This window comes from Theobroma cacao, chromosome 7 (genome assembly GCF_000208745.1).
Source record: "Theobroma cacao cultivar B97-61/B2 chromosome 7, Criollo_cocoa_genome_V2, whole genome shotgun sequence".
NCBI classification, from domain to species: domain Eukaryota; kingdom Viridiplantae; phylum Streptophyta; class Magnoliopsida; order Malvales; family Malvaceae; genus Theobroma; species Theobroma cacao.
This window is the reverse complement of record NC_030856.1, coordinates 13,789,336-13,808,981: the sequence shown is the minus strand read 5'-3', so window position 1 is coordinate 13,808,981 and position 19,646 is coordinate 13,789,336. Positions and strand designations below refer to the sequence as shown.

Below are 19,646 nucleotides of genomic sequence, written 5' to 3'. Positions count from 1 at the left end.
ATTTATCACCACATAAACACATTGACAGGATGGACTCAAAAACTTTTCTAAGTGGTGTAATAACTAAAATAATAATAATAATTAAAAATATATAAATATATTAAAATCCATAAACTAGAAGTTTAAAATTAAATAAAAAATGATCTTACATACCAAATTATTAGGTTTAACAACTAACAATGTGACATTTTTCTATTCATTGATCAAACTAAATATAAGCATTCATAAACCACGTAAAGTTAAATATAAAAATCAAATAATCAAACAATATATCTACAAAATAAATAAAAAAGGACTCATAATTTCAAGATATTATTTGACATACAATACTATTTTCTATTAGCTAGATTATAATTATGAACCCAAACTATCAAATTAATCAAAAAATTTAGACACAAAGTATTAAATAACTTAATTTGGGTTAAAAATTACTTATAATTGAAGCCTAGGTGAATTGTTTTGAAAGAGTAAAAAATGCAACCAAGGACCGAGTAGAGGAAGCTTTATTATGGGTCTCAAGAGTAGAACTTGAATTTTTAGAGAGGGAAAGTAGCTTATGTTTTGACTTTTTTAATAAAATCTTAACTTATAGGGAGAAATTTTTTTGTCTTTCCATGTAATATTTAAATATTAATCTATAAATTACTTTTTGATAAATCTATTTTGACTTGGAGTTTTGACCTCGCCCCAATAAAATGGCAAAAAAATTAATGGGTTCATTATATCATTAACTGTATAAAACTCTAGCTTAACTAATATAAATAAGTAGAAATTTTTGGAATGCGGTAGGTCCTCCCTTGCACATTGGTCTCCAAGCTAGGAAAAAATCTTTTGGATTATTAAGAGTAACCCAATTAATTTCCCAATTAGAAAACCATGAACACCATATCCTCCAGATCTCTTTACATGTGAAGAAAAGATGACAAACAGTCTTACAAAACACAATTAGATTGATCCATTCCAATTAAATGTCTTTTTACTAATTCTGTTTTAATAGCAATTCTTTCCCACGTTAACTGCCAAACAAAAACCTCAACTCTATATGGTGCATACCCAAGCAAGATCTTCTTTCACAACACATTATTATCCGAATTTGATTTATATATAATTTGACAAAAAGATTTAATGGAAAACGTACCACTTGGAGATGCCTTTTATATCACCCAATCTTTGTAGTTGTCCCCCAAAATATACTCTCTTAAGGTAACTCCATAATCTTATCCACTATTCAAATTCCCAACCAAATAGTTGATGTATGAGCTCAATTGTCCATTGTCATCCACTTTCTGTTCATCGGTCACATTCACATAATCTTTCATCTTTATTTACAGCTAAGACAAACAATCTAGGAAACTCTTTTTTTTTTATATATATATATCAGTTTTGTGTTATTTGTTTTCTTAGCTATAATTAATAGTGAAGCCCCATTTTGATTTTCTCATAGAGGTTACTGAAGCCGAGGGCAGCAACCAAGATGGAGGTATAGCCTTGATAAGTGCTTTAAGTAACATTTATTGAAGGTTACAAATAATCTATTTCATTATTTTTTCCAAATTAATCTCTATTTACTTTTGAGTAGTGCTATAATGTCAGTTGGTTTTTAGAATAATGTGTACGGACAGGTAAAGGAGTGCAGCGATTGGGATATGATTTGGATAAACATGGCATGCTCTCAAACCGCATTATAGTGAGCAGCAATAGTAAAGAAGTTGATGTATTTAGACATTCGTTAATTTAAGTATCTTACTATCAGGGTTATTTATTTATATTTTTTAATAAAATATGATAAATACGTATTTGAATATTTAATTTATTAATTAATGTAAAATTTTTTTATTAAAAAAGTAGAGTTTAATTTTTTTTAATTTAAAAAAATATACGAATGGGAAATACTGAAAATAACAAACAAAATAAGTTTGCTAGCCTTGAATTTTCAAGGATATTGGGAGCGGGGAGAGTGAAGGGTCATTATGTAACCCCAACAAGATTGTATCAATTCCAGTCGGACTCTAACAAACAAAATAATAAATAAATTAATTATATGTATTTAAGCCATTCAACTTTTTAATGCTTTTTTTTATAACAATAATAATTGATAATTCATTGGTCAGGAATAATTTTAGAACCTTTGCTTTGAGTATGATTATGTTTAATGTAAAAATATTTGGTTCCCGAGATTTCGGATTTCAAAAGTTTGAAAGTTTAAGGATTTACAGTAAAAATAAATAAATAAATAAAAATAAAACCACTCTCCAATCTTGGCGCCACTTTTCAAAGCCCACAGTTTTTGCGTTCCCCTGGGAACCCTTCCTCTGCTTGTACCTCTTCCAAACTCTGTCTCTCTCTTTCCCAAATCCACCGAAAGTCCCCTTCTCTCTGAGCTAAAACTCTTTTCAGTTTCCCATGGCTCGTCCGAGGAAGCGGCAGAGACCCGTGAGAGCCCCTGGAATTGGCGACGATTTGCAAACCACCACCCACGAGGAGAATGCCCCAGGAAGAGAGGAAGGCATCGTTGAGAAAACGGAGGAAGACGAAGTGAATAATAAGAAGAAGAAGAGTGAAAAGGGTAAAAAGATGGGCACACACAAGGTTGATGGGCAGGGAAAAGAGGAGGAAAACTCGGAGAAAGTGGAACGAAGTTCAAGCTTTGTTGCTAATCAAGTTGTTGAAACGGGAAATGATCAAGTTGTCTTTGAATTTACAGAGTCATTGAACAAGAGATTAAGATCTGCCGTTGGGGGTAGAAGGGTAAATTACTGTAGTCAGGATCAAGGGTTTGAAGAAGAGGGAGATGAAGTGTTCTCTAGGAGGAAAAGGAAAAAGGGTAAAAGGCAAAAGAGGAAGCTTTCAAAACCTAAAGCTGAAGAAGAAGAAGAAGAAAAAGAAAAAGAAGATGATAATGACATGGAAGTGATTGATAAAGAAAAGGATGGGGAGAGTGACAGAAAGGGATGGAAAAGAAGAAACGAACCCAAGAATGAAGAGAAGGAAGCAATGGTGGAAACTAGAAGATATCCAGCTAGGGCATCAAAAGCACCAAAGAGAATGGGTGGATTTGTGTCTGATAATACTGCAAAGAAGAAAATTCTTTCTAAAGTTAGAAACCCATTCTTTTTAAGATTTTGTAATGGTGTGTTTTTTTTTAATTGATTGTTTCATGATATAATTCTGGTTTTTGCATTTTTCTTTTCCTGAATAGGACTCTATAATGTGCCATCAATGCCAGAGGAATGATAAAGGAAGAGTTGTAAATTGCAAAAGTTGTAAGCGGAAACGATATTGCATCCCTTGTATAACCAATTGGTATTATTTTCTTTCTTCTTTTTACCAAAAGAGCAATAATATGATGAGAAATTTGAATCACTGTGAATTTACTTGAGTTTTTATTTCATTGATTTGGATTTTATATGTATATATCTCTCAACTACTTTAGATATTCTTCTTTTTTATTGTTGAGAGTAAATGTTAAAAGTTTATAGCAATATTGGTATTTATTAGAGTTTGTATTGGTAGGCTTTTTTTCTTTAAATTTCAAATATAATTTAAAGCTGCTTGGTGCATATTTTAACAATGCTGTCGTTATGTAATCATATTGAGGCCTAATAAATTATGAGTTTTACCTTAAAAATTGTTCAGATGATACTTGACTATAAAATTTGCCAGTTTTCTCATGTTTGGTAATTTTTAAAGGTTTTGATTGAAAAAATGTGTACTTATAGATTTCTTGCAGCATTGACTTTACTTTCTTTACTTCCTTTATACCCTTGCTTCCATCAGTCCATCATTATTGTGATTTGAATGTTGATGCAGATGCTTGGTGTACTTAATCATGTCTGAATCTTGTTTGTTTTAATTCTTGAATTTGCTTCTATTTTTGTATAAGCAACTGATACACTATTGTTGCTTTTGCTTTGTTTATGAGAAGTTGGGAACTCTTTTTAAATCGTCCTTTTTATTTTATAGGTATCCGAAAATGTCGGAGGAGGAAATTGCTGATGTCTGCCCAGTTTGTCGTGATAATTGTAATTGCAAGGCATGCTTGCGCATGGATGGACCTGTCAATGTTAGTTTTACATTTCATGCTTAATTGGTTTTTGATTTATGTATTAGTTGATGGTTGCTATAGGCTGATAGATGGTATTCTTATCCATGATATGCTGTAGAAATTGAAGGAAGCCTTAGAAATGAAGTTCAGTGGTGATGAAAAGCTTCGGCATTCTAAATACTTGCTTCGGGCACTTCTTCCCCATGTTAAAAAATTTAGTGAACAACAAATGATGGAGAAGGTGATGGAGGCCCGGATACAAGGTGTGGTTTATTTCCTTGACATCCTGATAGGAACCTGTTTTAATTGCCATGCATTGTCTTGTTTTCAGCAGCTTATTTATGGTTATAAATAAAAAAACTAGGTTAGAGGGAAGCTCTATGATGTACATCTTTTTCTTTTTGGAAATGCATATGATGTACATCTTTGCTTTTATTTAAAAGCTTAAAGAAGTATAAAATTCAAAATCTCGCTAGGACATGTTAAGATGGCCTGTAGTTCTTTAAGTTTTGAACTATAAATTTCAAAATCTTGCTAGGCAGTATTAACCTTCATTCTCAACTTGTGATAGGAAATCCTAGATTGGTTCATTAATGATCTTTTCTGCTTCCATAGTGGTTTGTTTCTCTGCTTGCTGCTTCCTCGTGCCTCGTCAAAATTAGGAAACAAGAAACTACATTAGTGTTTGGGACAACAAATTCTTTGTTTCTTTTTTTTTTTTTAATTTAATATGGTTGTTTCCTGCTGCACATTTTAAATCAACATTAATTTTAATTTTTTGATGTGATCCTTGGATAAATAGGGTCATCACCATCAGAAATAAAGCTGAAGCAGGCAGTTTGTCATCCCGCAGAGCGTGTTTATTGGTATGCGCTTATTACTGCTGTCAATGACTATTGCTATTGTTGTTGCATTAAATGATCATTAACTCTTTACACTTATTGCGTTCATGATTCCATTGCATGCTTTTTCAGTAACAACTGTAAAACTTCAATCGTCGACTTCCATAGAACTTGTCCTCTCTGTAACTATGATCTTTGCCTAATTTGCTGCCAAGAAATCCGTGAAGGCCACTTGCAAGGGGGGGAGAAGGAAGTTACTGTGCAATATGTTAACAGGGGTTTTGAATACTTGCATGGTGAGCTTGACTCCTCTATGCTTACAGAAATGGTGGAACCTCTGGATTCACCTGCCAAAACTAACTGTAAAGAACTTGAAGGGGTGGAATCTAGGTGGAAAGCAAATGGAAATGGCAGCATTCCTTGCCCTCACAAGGAAATGGGTGGTTGTGCTGAGGGCCTTCTGGAGTTGAGGTGCATGTTTAAAGAAAATGCTGTTCTTAAGTTGGTGGAAAATGCAGAAAGAATAGCCAGAGATCTCAATGTGGAAGACATGCCTGAAACTACTAACCATCAGTGCCCCTGTTACAGCTCAATGGCTGAAGTTGATTTGGGTGACTGTAAATTACGGAAAGCTGCTTCTAGAAAAGATTCCAATGACAACTATCTGTATTGTCCATCAGCAAAAGATATTCACAATGGAGACTTGAATCATTTCCAAAGACATTGGGCTAAAGGTGAACCTGTTATCATCAGTCAAGTGTTTGAGAATGCATCTGGGGTGAGCTGGGAACCAATGGTTATGTGGCGTGCTTTTCGTCAGATAACTAACTCTAAACATGGTCAACATCTAGATGTTACAGCCATCGATTGCTTAGATTGGTGTGAGGTCAGTTTGGCTATTGATTGCTATCATCCAGTGTCTGAAACATGTGATATTGAACTGACTTGCATAATATCTAATGTCTAAAGTTTTGTTTTATCTCTTTTTTCACCCTTATGGTTGCCAGTAATTGATTTTACATTTTAGCGAGAATTTTGGAAAAGAAAAGAATCTCTGGAAGCTACTTCATTAGGGAGATCTTATTAGTACCATACTAGTAATATGTTGATGCAGCAACTGTGGCGATCATTATAGGGCATGTGAGTTAAATTAATGACTATGGAACTTCAAATTATGTGATTTGAATGTAAAGGGTTCCAAATATCTATGGTCCTTAAATGCAGTTAGATATAATTTAATGCTTCCCCATGTGAAATGTATTGTGTTTATGTAGGAATTTAATTGTTCATGATTTAGTGTTCTTCATACCATGGATACTTGGATCCCTTAATTGAGAAATTTACTTGCTGGGATCTCTGTTCCCTGCAAAGTGCAAAGTTTTTGGAATTTGGTTATATTGACCATTTCTGAGAAAGGATTGTTAATTGAGGAAATGAAATGCTCTAATAAATTAACCATTTTGTAATGGTCTCCACTTTATATGAATTGTTTTGCTAAAGAAGAATGTAAAATAAGGCAGGGCATGCATTTTTCGAACCCTCCTCCCTCATCTTTCCAGAAATGATTTGCCAATTTCTGTTTTGGATGGTACTTTGTTTATCTTCCAAAGACTGCCATCCTTCTTTCCTTTCTTACTTTTTTAAGAGCTATTATTTGGTACTTATTTTTAGTTGATGTGGGAAAAGTCAGGACTACCAATAGGTTGAAGAAGCAAACATATTAATTGAAAGTAAAGAGAACCTTATGTGTGTCTGTGTGTACAAACACGGTAAATATTTTTTCTAATATGCTATTTCTTCCAAGTGAACTGTATTTTTCATCTTTCCAATCTATTTTAAATATTTATGACACAGCAAGCTTGGTTTCTAAATGAGCTGTTGTGATGAAATGCAGGCACAGATCAATATTCACCAGTTCTTTAAAGGGTACACAGATGGCCGTTTTGATAGTAAAGAATGGCCCCAGATATTGAAGTTGAAAGACTGGCCCCCATTCAACAAATTTGAGGAGCGACTTCCACGCCATCATGCTGAATTTCATTATTGTTTGCCATTTAAGGAATATACACATTCTCAAAGCGGCCTTCTAAATCTTGCTACCAAATTGCCTGAGGGGTCCCTTAAGCCAGACATGGGGCCAAAAACATATATTGCTTATGGAGTTGCTCAGGAGCTTGGGCGTGGAGACTCTGTAACAAAGCTTCATTGTGATATGTCTGATGCAGTATATTCTTCTCCCCCACATCCTCCTTATCATTTTTATATTTTAATTTTTTATTTTCCATGCTGCTCATTTGCTCAACTTTTTGTTCATTTACACATTTATGTTATGGTATTTGTACCTGTGTTCTAGCTCAGACTTTGTGTGCATTAAGTTATAGTCATTTTTTACTTTTGCCTCAGTATATTGATCGATAAATTGTTGACATGGTTGATACAATGAAAATATGATTTTTTTAGGTATATCCACTTTCTCTTGTCCTCAGTTTTTGTGTATTTCATGAGTGTCATGTTGGGGATATTGCAGTTGTAGTTGCTTCAAAGTAACAACATAAATATGCCTGTAGTTAGATATTTAAACTATTGTAAATATATTTAAAATATTGTAAATTGTTTAAGTCATTCAATGTGTGTGCCTATGTGTTAAGGTGATCAAATGTGACACTTGCTCTATGAAGTGCTTGCCTTTGATGATGACTTTTTAGTTTAGGAGAATACTTGATCCTTGTAATATACAGGGCAATTAATTTACTTTTCTTTTGGCCGGAATAACACAGCTTCTTTTAAGGTCTTTTAAACAGAATTAGTCTTTTTAAGCTACTGGGTTTTACCCAGTGGCTCTTTTATCTCCAACTTAACGTGGACAGTTGGATTTGCAAATTATTAAATGTGATTACATGGCTTTTTGCTTTTGGTGCATCTATTTATTGATTTATCTTGGGGAAAATTTTTATATCTTGCACCTTGATATGGAGGTCAGTAAGTATAATTGACTTTGCCTTTTTTTTCCTATTAAGTGATGTGTGAAAATGCTATAACGGAGTGAAGAGCCCATAATCACATGCCCTTGCTGATAGATATTGTATAGAGTAATAATGCTTGTCTGTGTCACCCACTGGACAGAAAAGATTAGATGATTCTTGATAACGTTTTCCTAAAATTTACTTTATTTAGTATTACTTTCACTGTTTCAGGTCAATGTTTTGACACATACTGCTGAAGTGAAATTAAAACCTGAAAAGCTTGCTAAAATAGAGACGCTGAAACAAGAACACTGTTCACAAGACCAGAAAGAAATATTCGGGATGGCAAAAGTGGATCAAGAAATATATATGGGAAATGGTGGAGTCCACAAAATTTGCGGAAATAAGTTTGAGGAATTACAAGCTAATAAGGCAGGTGCAGTTTGGGACATTTTCCGGAGACAAGATGTTCCCAAGCTGAAGGATTATCTTAAGAAGCATTTTAAGGAGTTCAGGCATATTTATTGTTGTCCGGTGCCACAGGTAAACTACTGCATTTTAAACAAAACTGTAATGTCCTTGAAGATTTGCTTTTGAATTGATAGTATGTTAAACTAATGGCTAGTGTTGCCTTCTGTTAGTTGTTGTTGTTGTTGTTGTTGTTTTGTCGTTCATTTAAGTTGGGGGAGGGGGACTTAAATCAACACTCTATTTTGGAGGTGTGACTATTGTCATTTTTTTCCTTGGCCATTATTTGTATTCTGTTAGTTATTACAGTTATGTACATTTTTAGCTATTTGAGTCAAATGTTCCAGTGTTTAATTTTGTAAGTCAATCTGTTTAAAGATTAGGGGACCTAAAAATATTCAATTATCTGTTTCAGTGGTATTCTGGAATTCAAATCAACACTACTAAGTTAGCTGGAAGGGATTGGGATATGTTCTTAGTTGTCTTTAGTTTAGATTTCCCTCTCTTTTTCTCTCCAATGAACTTACATCAAATCTGCAATGCGGAAATGTATATATAGTGCTAGCCAAGACTACATAATGTTTCATATGTTACCTTTGAGCACCATGAAGGAAATGGAATTTAAAGTAATTTTACTTTAGTGAAAAGTGGGCCCCTGCATATCCTTGTTTCTTGTGCTGGGTAAATAAAATCATCAACTAAAGTACTGAGATTGAACTTCTCAATCAGATGCTGCTAATCTTAAATTTTAATGTTTTAAATCATTTTAGAGAAACATTATTCTTTACTACATTTGCGGACTCAAATTATTACCTTGTCATTTTGTTCCTTCATTTGCTAACACAGGTTGTCGACCCTATACATGATCAGACATTATTTCTGACTTTGGAACATAAGAAAAAGCTGAAGGAGGAATATGGTAAGTTAAATTGACCAAGTATTTACAAACCAGTAGGAAAAAATATTTCAATCTCTTATGTTTATATCGTATACTTTCATGCAGGAATTGAGCCATGGACATTCATACAGAAGCTTGGGGAAGCTGTTTTTATTCCTGCAGGCTGTCCTCATCAAGTCAGGAACATTAAGGTAAGATATGTATGAATTCTGACTTTTTAGTTATATCTCTAGATTCTATGCACATGCAACATGTAATTAAATTGGGTATGTCCACTAAACGGTGGCACAGCAAATTGTCCATATTAGACAAGGGACAAGATTGAAGCCTACTTAGTTAGAGCTGTAGCTGTGACTGCTACAGATGGTATTTACCATATGTGTCTGATTTCAGATGCTTTTGTGTTTGTGCCTTTTAGTCATGCATAAAGGTTGCTCTTGACTTTGTTTCGCCTGAGAATACTGGTGAATGTGTTCGTTTGACTGAAGAATTTCGATTACTTCCACAAGGTCATAGAGCTAAAGAGGACAAACTGGAGGTATGTGGATAATAAGCACTGGACTGGATGCTGTAATTTCTATCTTTTTTTTTTTTCTTAATTAGTTTATTTTGCATCTAGAGAGGGGGAGAGGGGTGTTCTTTCTGATTTGATGTCCAACCTAGAAGAAAGGCGACATTGGGCATCATACCTGTTTGTGAGTGCATCCCTTGCTAAACTGAGATTTCCATAGATCATTGTTTCTTAGAGTACTCAAACATTAGTTGTCCACTTCTGTTCATCCGTAAGTGGTGGTCGAACCGACATCATACACTAACTTCTCTCTTAAAGCTTCCTTGTTGTCTCTAGATTTCTCTGTTAAAATTCTATCTATTGGGGATGGCTCCCCTCCCTATATGTTGTATATGGATCTTTTGTATACTCCAAATATTGGTTTCATCTACGGTTATTTTGCACTGGTTCAGCAATGTGGTTTTCAATTGGAGTTGGGGGTTGAGATTGTTACACTCCTTAACAAGCCGCTAGGATTTTCGCATGGTTGCATGAAGTTTTTGTGAGGGTTGTTTATGTTTTAAAATAAGTTGGGAGTTTTGACACTTGGAATGATGTTTTCTTTTTACTTAATCTGAAACAGGTCAGGAAAATGATACTGCATGCAATGTGTGAGACTGTTAATTATTTGGATCCTCAAGCAAAGTGAGTCACTTTAAGTACATTTAGCTATTATTTGTTTCTTGATGCTAGTATGCTGAAAACCAAATAATTAGTATGTATCATGGAGTTGGCTTGACACTTGCTCTATATCTTCTGCAAATATTCTGACCGGCCTAGTGTAAATGGGAAAGCTTATATTGAATTATCTTAGGGTGGATTTGGGATTTGCAATGTGTCATTTTACGGCACGACTAATGTTTAAGAGCCAGAATCACTTTGCAGCTGATTCATGATCTTGAGTTTGTTATAGCTTTTCATAAATATTCCTTATTAATTTTGTATTGACTGCTCCATTACTGATTGTTTTTTTGGTGGAGTGGGCTGGGGGTTTAATATTTCCGACACAGACATTATCTGTTAATATCTGTCACTTAGTACAAATAATTTTTTTCCGACATGAATTTTTAGATTTGTATGCTTATATATTTTTAGTATGTGCTGTGCGCTCTTCAAATCTTCTGTAGTGATGATATGCAGAAATAAGTAACTCGTATTTTAAATGCTTGATTTAGGATTATGCTCAAACTGCAGAAACATGCTTGATGACGGATCAACATCTTTGTGGAGCCATTCCTGGATGCAACTGGGTTAAGTATATGGCATCGTACAGTTATTAGGCCATGAACTAGTTTCTTTTGTATAAACTTTAGTTGTGTAAAATATATGTAGAACTAGTTCAATTTGCCTCTAAAGAAGTTTGATCTGTATTTTGTGGAATTGGAGGCACAATTATTATGGTATATACAGATATATTATATGGGAATAGCTCTTATATGATGTTTTGCATATTCGTTACTACATATTTACTGGTTGAAAGCCTTGAGCTGCTTACTGTGTGAAGCTTCACGAGAGCTGTTAATATTGACCTTTAAGAAAGGCTTTGTTAATATTCACAGTTACAAAGGAAAGGTGGTAATTGACATTAAATCATGCAGGAAGAAGGGAAAATACTGATTTTGTTTTATTTATTTTTCCAAAATCTTTACAATAAATTAGAAAAAGATAACTAAATTTTTATTTTTCGGATTTTCATCTAAATCCGAAATTCTAAACAATTGTTTTGCTTTGCATTTGTTTGCTTAATTTAGTGTACTATCATTGAAAATAAATTCTCTTAAGCAGAGTAAGTGTTAACATTATTCCAAAATAAAGGTAGTTTGAGTCTATTAGTTTTGATTTCACATGAACATCTCCTTTCTTCAATCCCCAACCTGCAACATCTGGTTTATTATGTAGTAAAGATCAAAGTATCCCATCATGGAATTCCATACAAAGCTTTTGAAGCTAATCTCAGCATTCATTAATTATTAAGTTAGAAACAAATACAAGAAGTTGAAGAGACTGCCAAGATTTTGCTTTGGGAAGATGCATCCTGACGCAGTCCTCATCATGAATGCCGCTCCCAATAAAGTAACCTGCCTGCCCCTCTTCAAATCCTTCAGCTACCTTCCCCATTGGGCTCCCCTCACTCTTCTCCTTTCCCATTCCCTTGAAACCACATTTCCAGAATGTCTTCCAGAAAAAGGGCAAATTGTGATGAAGATTTTGTCCCTGATTCTGAAGATGATGATGTTGAAAAAGAATCCATTGACACACAAGCTACAGAGGCAGAAAGCAAGAAGAAGAAGAAGAAGAAGAAACAATGGAAGGAAGAAGAAGAGCTGGCGGTTTTGAAAGAGATGGTCAGATTCTGGAAAGAAGAAAAGTCTGATCCTGCAACTAATAAAGATTCTTTTCTTGGATTCATGAGGCTTGAAGGGAGCTCTGATTTTTCCCAAGTTCAACTTAAAAACAAAATACACAAGCTCCACAAAATGTACAAAGAAGAGAAAGCTGCCAACAGAGGGAAGGTCATTATGGGTTCACATAAAGAGCAAGTCCTGAAATTATGCCACAGCATTTGGGGCCAAAAGGCTGAGCCTGACAATGAAGGTGATAAGGAGGATGAGGATGAGGAGACTAGCACGGGGCAGACTTGCTTCAATGAACTTTGGAGGTATCACACCAAAATATCATCCCGTGTTGGAATTGGAGATGACATTCTGACACAAGCACTTGATCTGGTGGAAGAGCAAAATCTGCAAGAATGGGATCAACAGTGGAAGGAATTGCAGCTTCAGCAAATAGATTTGAACATGAAGGCTGCAAAGTTATACCATGATCAGACCCAGAGTCTCCTAAGAGCTTTGAAGGCTTCGTCTGGTAATGCTAGCTTGAAACGAATCCTCTGACATGCTTCGACCTTGCATTTTCCTTCCTCTCAAGGTTGTTTTCTAGCTATTTGGTACTTGCTAGTAGCAGTTTACCAGTAGTGTATCTTGTCCTGCAGGGTTACAGTTAGTTTGTATGCCAACTCTGCCTTTTTGTCAGTTCGAAGTTTTGGTTATATGTAAATCAATGTCGGTTCCGATCTTAAGACATTGCTGTCAAATGCAAAAGCTTAATTCTCACAAATCAATAGTAATTCTTGATCACATTTACATTCCATATGCTTTCATTTAAACAAATAAAATTGAAAAGGATGCTAATTCTTATATCTTTTGCCAGTCTCATTTCACATTTGGATCAAGTTACTCTTCCAATCCAAACTGTTTCAACTTTGGAATCTATTTATTTTCTTTGAATGTGAAATAAACTAAGAGCTTGTCTTCTATATACTTTGACAGGATTACAAGTTTCCTTCTCCTCATGCTTTGATTATATTAAATTGCTATTAGCATAAAGAATTTGTTGTCTATGTTCACAGAAAAAAACATGAAAATGACAATAGATAAAGAATGCATTTCGGATTGATCAAAGTAAATAAAACTTTCACAATCATAAGCTGGGGACATTCATCGTCAAAATTCATAAGGTGAAAAAAATAAAAAAAAAATTCATTAGTTTGACATAGACCACTGTGCATTATGGCAGGTAAAGACTTCACCCACTAAGTAATAAATGATCTGAGTTCCAGTATTCCTCAGATTTACTGTTGAATACTTAAGCAATAGTGGCAATTGTATTTAGGTGAAGATAGGAGAAACCACCATTCAAATAATTCAAATACATACATGCAAACACCCTTTTACAACTCCAAACTCACTTGGAAAACTCATTAGTTTGGGATACATAGGATGAACAAAATCAATGAACTAATAATAGCTTTGTCAACTTCTGAGCAATATCCACTCAATTTTCAGTTGTGCATAACTTAAAACTGAAGAAGGGGGCAAAGGGCAATGTGAAGCAAACTCTTTTTATCTAAATAATGGTGTGAAACAGTGCAAAGAAAAATAATTAGAAGTAGGGTTCAATTATCCACAATATTTATATGGGAGTTCCTTTTACTTTTTTCCACAAAACTAGTTTTTTTTTTCCCCCAAAAGACAGACAATTCTAACAAAGCGCAGAAGGAATTTTGCAAGATTAATCCAAGGCCAATGCATCATAAGCTTTACTAAGAACTATGAAATGTTTGGAAAATGACCAAAAGTTTGTGTAAGAAAAATTAATACCCAGAATATCAGCAAAAACAAAATATCATACAGAAAGAGGGAAAGGACAATTTTCACTATCATGATCCAAAAATCATACCATATCAAAATCAGATTGCATAGTCAAGCTTTCTGCCTTCCTGGATCAGTTCCTCAAAAAGTGTGCAAATTGAAAAACTTCAAATAACATGGCACCTTTTTTCCGATTTTAAGACATTGCCGTCCAATGCAAAAGCTTAATTCTCACAAGTTAATACTAATTCTTAATCACATTTACATTCCATATGGTTCCATTTAAACAAATAAAACTGACAAGGATGCTCATTCTTATATCTGCTGGCAGTTTCATTCACATTCGGATCAAGTTATTCTTTCAATCCAAACTCTTTCAACTTTGGAATCTATTTATTTGGTTTGAATGTGAAAATAAACTAAAAGTTTTTCTTCTATTTACTTTGACAGGATTACAAGTTTCCTTCTCCTCATGCTTTGATTATATCAAATTGCTATTAGTATAAAGAATTTGTTGTCTATGTTCAAAGAAAAAAACATGAAAATGACAACAGATAAAGAATGCATTTCGGATTGATCAAAGTAAATAAAACTTTCACCATTATAACATAAACTGGGGACATTCATCTTCAAAACTCATAAGGTGAAAAAAGGAAAAAAAATTCATTAGTTCAACATATACCACTGTGCATTACAACAGGAAAAGACTTTACCCACTAAGCAATAAATGATCTGAGTTCCACTATTCCTCAGACTTACTGTTGAAATACTAAGCAACAGTGGCAATTGTATTCAGGCAAAGATAGGAGAAACCACCATTCAAATAATTCAAATACATACACGCAAACACCCTTTTATAACTCCAAACTCACTTGGAAAACTCATTAGTTTGGGATACTGGTATACTATGAACAAAATCAATGAACTAATAATAGTTTTGTCAACTTCTGAGCAATATCCACTTAATTTTCAGTTGTGCAAAACTTAAAACTGAAGAAGGGGGGAAAGGGCAATGTGAAGCAAACTCTTTTTATCTAAATAATGGTGTGAAACAGTCCAAAGAAAAATAATTAGAAGTAGGGTTCAATTATCCACCATATTTATATGGGAGTTCCTTTTACTTTTTTCCATAAAACTAATCATAAGCTTTACTAAGAACTATGAAATGTTTGGAAAATGACCAAAAGTTTGTGTAAGAAAAATTAATACCCAGAATATCAGCAAAAACAAAATATCATACAGAAAGAGGGAAAGGACAATTTTCACTATCATGATCTAAAAATCATACCATATCAAAATCAGATTGCATAGTCAAGCTTTCTGCCTTCCTGGATCAGTTCCTCAAAAAACTGTGCAAATTGAAAAACTTCAAATAACATGGCACCTTTTTTGGGGGGGGTTAAACAAGTAAACTTACTCATCGAGCTTTGGATGGCTTCCTGGGATACTTATTAGCTTTGCACGTCGAGTCTTTTGATCAACCTCTACTCTAAGACCAAGTCTTGAAAGTTCAGGCATGTCAACAGACCCTTGTAGCTCTAAATCAGCCACTGCTTGTTGGTTTTCTGCATGCCCTTCTAATAAATTTCTCAAAGACCAAATGCCCCATTCCCTCAGATATGGGTTGTCATCATCAGTAACACACTGCTGTAACAGCAGTAGAATCCCATTTTTCTGCCTTATTTCATCCTGTACATGCTTCCTTCGATAGGCACAATTCCCAATTACTGCTATCATATCTCTCCGGAATCCTTTATAAGGGCAAAGCTTAGATGCAGACAAATTCAGTCCTTGGTTGTCACCCTCCTTCAGGACTTTTCTTATGATTGCTGGAGGGTCAAGATCACGAAGTAAAGACAAAAGAATGTCTATAAGTTCATGGGAGAGTAGCATATCAACAACATCTAAGGAATCGTTCTTCAAGTCTCCTACACCTTCTCGAGCACAGATATCTCTCAAAATGATGAGTGAATATCCCATAACATCAATGGATGTACATCCTGTAGGAAGACTAGACATGCCTCGGGAGGCAAAATCAACAACCCTCACTGATCTCTTAAATATTCCAAGAACACACAATGCAAACTCACTGGAAACTTGTATCTCCTCAATTCGTTCATTTAGGATCTCCGAAATGATTCTCAAAAGAAAAGCCTGCTCTGACAAAAAAAGATCATCCCCTGAATCAGTATTTCCACTATTCTCAGAGGAACTGCCTTCACATGATTTAGAGAACACCAGAGGAAAGTGAATATCTTCCAAACATAATCTTGAGAGAAGCAACTTAAACCAATCTTCTCCAAAACCAACTGATATGACCACAAAAGAAAATAGAAAAGGGAAGAATTTAGAGTTAGGTGTTGTTATATCTAAATCTGTTGAAAACGAAGTTAGGAACGGAGTAATGAAAACTCAAAAATGAAAGGCTAATCTTCTGTACCTGAAGCAACTGTCCTTATTATACCCACTACAATAGGCAACCCCATATCTCTACATAGCTCAGCAACCAGTCCAGGCCTTCTATCACAACAGGTATATAAAATCATACACAGAGGATCATTAGTCTCTTGACTTCGAACTCTCGCTAGTACAGAAAACTCATTCGGGAAGAACTTAAGCCAAATAGCCTGCTGATGGTCTTCTCCAGCTAATGAAACATTTGCCAGAACTTGCAGGCTGACACGAATAACCCCAGAATCTGGATTAGAAAGAAGTGCTGCAGACCTCAAAACACTCAAAACAACTTCAACTCCATTTTGTTCAAAAAATGCATTCTGATTGGCAACTTCTCCTGCACATAGGTTCCTAAGAAGCTTCAGAGAATTCACGAGATATTCACGACTTGATGTTTGGTGGAAAGATTCAACAAGCTTAAGGACTGTAGGAAGGATATTCCTTAAAGCAAGTTCTGCACGGGCAGCGGCAGTCCTAGATACTTTTATAAGAATCTCAAGGGCTTCTTTTAGTGAAGATGAATTTGATGCACTAAGTAATGGCTGCAGAACACCTTCTAGCCCATTGAACTCTGGCAAAGATTCTCCAACCATTTCTAAAACAATGAAAGAAAATGAAATTAAGGTTATAATCATAACAAGATTCCTGAACTCACAAGCATAATATGGCACTGATATGCAATAAAGGGGCAGGAAAATCAATTTAATTAAATTTACATCTAAACAAACCCACCCTGTGAAAATTTCACCATAATTAAAAACTTTGTTTAGCCATAAGCAAAACCATTTTTTCGTTCCTCAAATCTATAATTTTGCAATTTCAAACCAGTAAACTTGCAAATAAAACAACAATCACATTAGTCAAGCCAGCAAGCTCTGCTTGTGTGCAAAGGAAATGACATCAAACCGAGCTAAAACTTGATGAAGAAATCAGAACCTTTTACTTTAAATCAATTACGCTGCTTCTTTTTTTATAATTATTCCAAAAAAATTGCCAAACCCACTTCAAACATCAAATATTAATAATAGAAAATTGCGAAACCCACTTAAATAATTCTGACAAAATTGGTAAAATATATTGGCATGGAAATATCAGTAGACATCACAACTAAAATATAAACTTGGGAAGAAGATTGATGTGGAGACCTTCCAGAGGCACAGCAGCCCGGGACACAGTTAGGAAAGAAATGAGAAAGAAGATTGAAGAAGCACCCAGCTCTTTGAAGAAAAGAGACGAAGCCTTCAGTTGCATTTAGATTAAGTGTGCCAAACTGTTAGAATTTAGATCGAAAAACTAAATTTACCTTAATCTATAATCTATAACTATATATAAATCTAGACTTTTTTTTACTGTTGTAATTGGAAAAAAAAAGGATGTAGTTTTGACTCCTCTTGCAAGAAATTTTTTTTTCTAGTTCCTTACGGCTCAAAATGATGTTGTTTTGAGCTTTATTTAATTATGATCAATTTTTTTTTAGAGAAATACTGTTATAAACAAAACAAAAAAGAAATCCATAAACACAATTTCACAAAGAAAATCAAAAATAAAAAATTCACGAAGAAGCATGTTAACCATCATAAACAAAATGAAAAATAATGACATAAGCCTAAGAAAACCCAAAATAAGATCACATTGAACAAAAATAAAAAAAATCCACATCATGGAGAACACAGTGTGAGTAATAGTTCAACAAAATTTCCCTTGCTCAAACTTACTGATGACAAAAGGTTGTTTATGTATGTTTTCAGTAGCCAGTGAGGTTGTAGGGGGAATTATACTAGAAGGAAAATTAAATTAAAAAAAAGACAGTTATTTCTTAACAAGAAAAAGACAATAAACCACTGTCAGAATTTGGGCAGGACGGGCAGTGTCCTCCTCATGTAGAAAGATTGAGGGTTCGGGGATACGAGTATTTTGGGTTTCAGAGTTATTTAATTAAGATAAAATACTATTTAATTAATTTAATATTGTTTTTGTTAGTATTTAATTAATAAAAATATTGGACTCTTGTTTAAACTCTCTTGTCCTTACCTCCCTGGTTTTGGTTTAACTTACTAACTTTATTTAACAGTTTAAGTTTATAAAAGAAATTAATAAAATTTAAAACATTGTTCTTAAAACTAAAAGATTTATTCAATCGAATTTCATCTTTCTTAAAACTTGAATATTGTAACATGGAATGTTAGCATTTAACCAAAGGCTTTACACCTCAACTCAATCACATGATTAGAATATAGATTGAAAGAATAATGGAGTTTTGACTACTTTAGGAAGGGTGTGGGATATTATTTTATTACCTTTTGGAAAGATTAATTTATTCCAACTCATCATTTTAGGAACAAGATGTCTTCAGCATTTGAGTGGCAGCCACAAATATTTCTCAATATTTCTACACTCCAAACCATCCACATGGAATCCAGGGAAATGGACCTCAGATGAGGCCTCTATCATATCCTCAACTGATTTAGAACCCATACATGCTAACACCTACACAAAAAAACCTTACACCAGTAGGAAAACAAAATACAAACTAAAACCAACAAGGGCTCTGGCTTGATTATATACAGTCAGTTCATTTTCTTTTCCCCTGCAACAAGAAAGAAAACACTCGCATATGCAGCAATCGCCCTTCATATCATCTTCACAAGGAAGCAAAGTAAACACCACTCCAGAAAAAAAAAAAAACAGTCTTTAGCTCCCAATAACACATAATCCAATAATGTGAAGCTAGAATCCATCTAATCCCTTCGAAATCACCAATGATCACCGCCCATTACAACTAATCGAACACCTTTTGGAAGAATTAAATAAACCCATATAAAAAATAACACATTAAATACAAAATAAATCAATTCCAGATTCAATTCAGCAAAGATTATTTATTTTTAAGATCACTTATTGCAAAAGAACGAAACATGAATGCACAAAAAATACAACAAAACTAAAATTAAATGAGAATTATTGATTTAAAGTTACCTGATGTAATGGATGATACGGACAGGATAAATTTGGACGTATTTGTACAGTTTTAAAGGAGACCTTGCACCCCGAGAAGAAGAACGGCGTCTAGGGCTTTTATAGAGAGAGGAAACTGGCGGCAGAAGGAAAGGGAAGAGAAAAAAAGAAGAAAAGAGGAAAGGGAAGGAAAGAGGGAGCCGCCGCCGGAAAGGCCTAGGCCGGCGAAGGCGACCGAGGAAGGGAGAGATAGGGTTCAGAGGAAGGGGCTGGCTGTTAGGGTTAGCCCTTAGTGGGAGAAGAAGTGGAGAACAAAAATG

General features: G+C 34.4%; 2 protein-coding genes across 7 annotated transcripts; one reads left to right on the top strand and one right to left on the bottom strand.

Annotated features, from left to right (window-relative positions):
* LOC18594898 (lysine-specific demethylase JMJ25) lies at positions 2,257-11,192 on the top strand. 3 transcript variants are annotated; one of them, XM_007022579.2, is made up of 13 exons: positions 2,257-3,096; positions 3,200-3,303; positions 3,964-4,063; positions 4,164-4,308; positions 4,848-4,911; positions 5,020-5,773; positions 6,782-7,111; positions 8,082-8,393; positions 9,189-9,237; positions 9,322-9,407; positions 9,635-9,754; positions 10,350-10,411; positions 10,961-11,192. In XM_007022579.2, the coding sequence occupies exons 1-13, from the start codon at positions 2,404-2,406 to the stop codon at positions 11,019-11,021; spliced, it is 2,880 nt and encodes a 959-aa protein (XP_007022641.2). In that variant the 5' UTR covers positions 2,257-2,403; the 3' UTR covers positions 11,022-11,192. The 3 variants fall into 3 exon arrangements, with proteins under 3 accessions (XP_007022641.2, XP_007022640.2, XP_007022639.2); XM_007022578.2 differs by having other exon boundaries at positions 9,165-9,237; XM_007022577.2 differs by having other exon boundaries at positions 9,165-9,237; positions 10,942-11,192.
* LOC18594899 (ataxin-10) lies at positions 11,600-19,627 on the bottom strand. 4 transcript variants are annotated; one of them, XR_001928874.1, is made up of 6 exons: positions 19,348-19,627; positions 18,669-18,858; positions 16,358-16,966; positions 15,302-16,226; positions 14,006-14,100; positions 11,600-12,752 (listed from the first exon to the last, which is right to left on the bottom strand). XR_001928874.1 is itself a non-coding variant. In XM_018125125.1 (5 exons), the coding sequence occupies exons 2-5, from the start codon at positions 18,700-18,702 to the stop codon at positions 12,707-12,709; spliced, it is 1,581 nt and encodes a 526-aa protein (XP_017980614.1). In that variant the 5' UTR covers positions 18,703-18,858; positions 19,348-19,627; the 3' UTR covers positions 11,600-12,706. The 4 variants fall into 4 exon arrangements, 2 of the variants coding, with proteins under 2 accessions (XP_017980614.1, XP_007022652.2); XR_001928873.1 differs by lacking the exon at positions 14,006-14,100 and having other exon boundaries at positions 11,600-12,507; positions 12,586-12,752; positions 15,335-16,226; XM_018125125.1 differs by lacking the exon at positions 14,006-14,100 and having other exon boundaries at positions 15,335-16,226.

Excerpts from the sequence above, each read along its gene's own strand:
- LOC18594898 (XM_007022578.2), top strand. The coding sequence starts at position 2,404 with ATGGCTCGTCCGAGGAAGCGGCAGAGACCCGTGAGAGCCCCTGGAATT. Across the intron at positions 4,064-4,163 it reads GCATGGATGGACCTGTCAAT|AAATTGAAGGAAGCCTTAGA; the intron begins GTTAGTTTTACA and ends GATATGCTGTAG. Across the intron at positions 9,755-10,349 it reads CTAAAGAGGACAAACTGGAG|GTCAGGAAAATGATACTGCA; the intron begins GTATGTGGATAA and ends AATCTGAAACAG.
- LOC18594899 (XM_018125125.1), bottom strand. The coding sequence starts at position 18,702 with ATGATGAGTTGGAATAAATTAATCTTTCCAAAAG. Across the intron at positions 16,967-18,668 it reads TAAATTAATCTTTCCAAAAG|AAATGGTTGGAGAATCTTTG; the intron begins GTAATAAAATAA and ends TCATTGTTTTAG. Across the intron at positions 12,753-15,334 it reads AGCCATCCAAAGCTCGATGA|GACAAGATACACTACTGGTA; the intron begins GTAAGTTTACTT and ends GTAACCCTGCAG.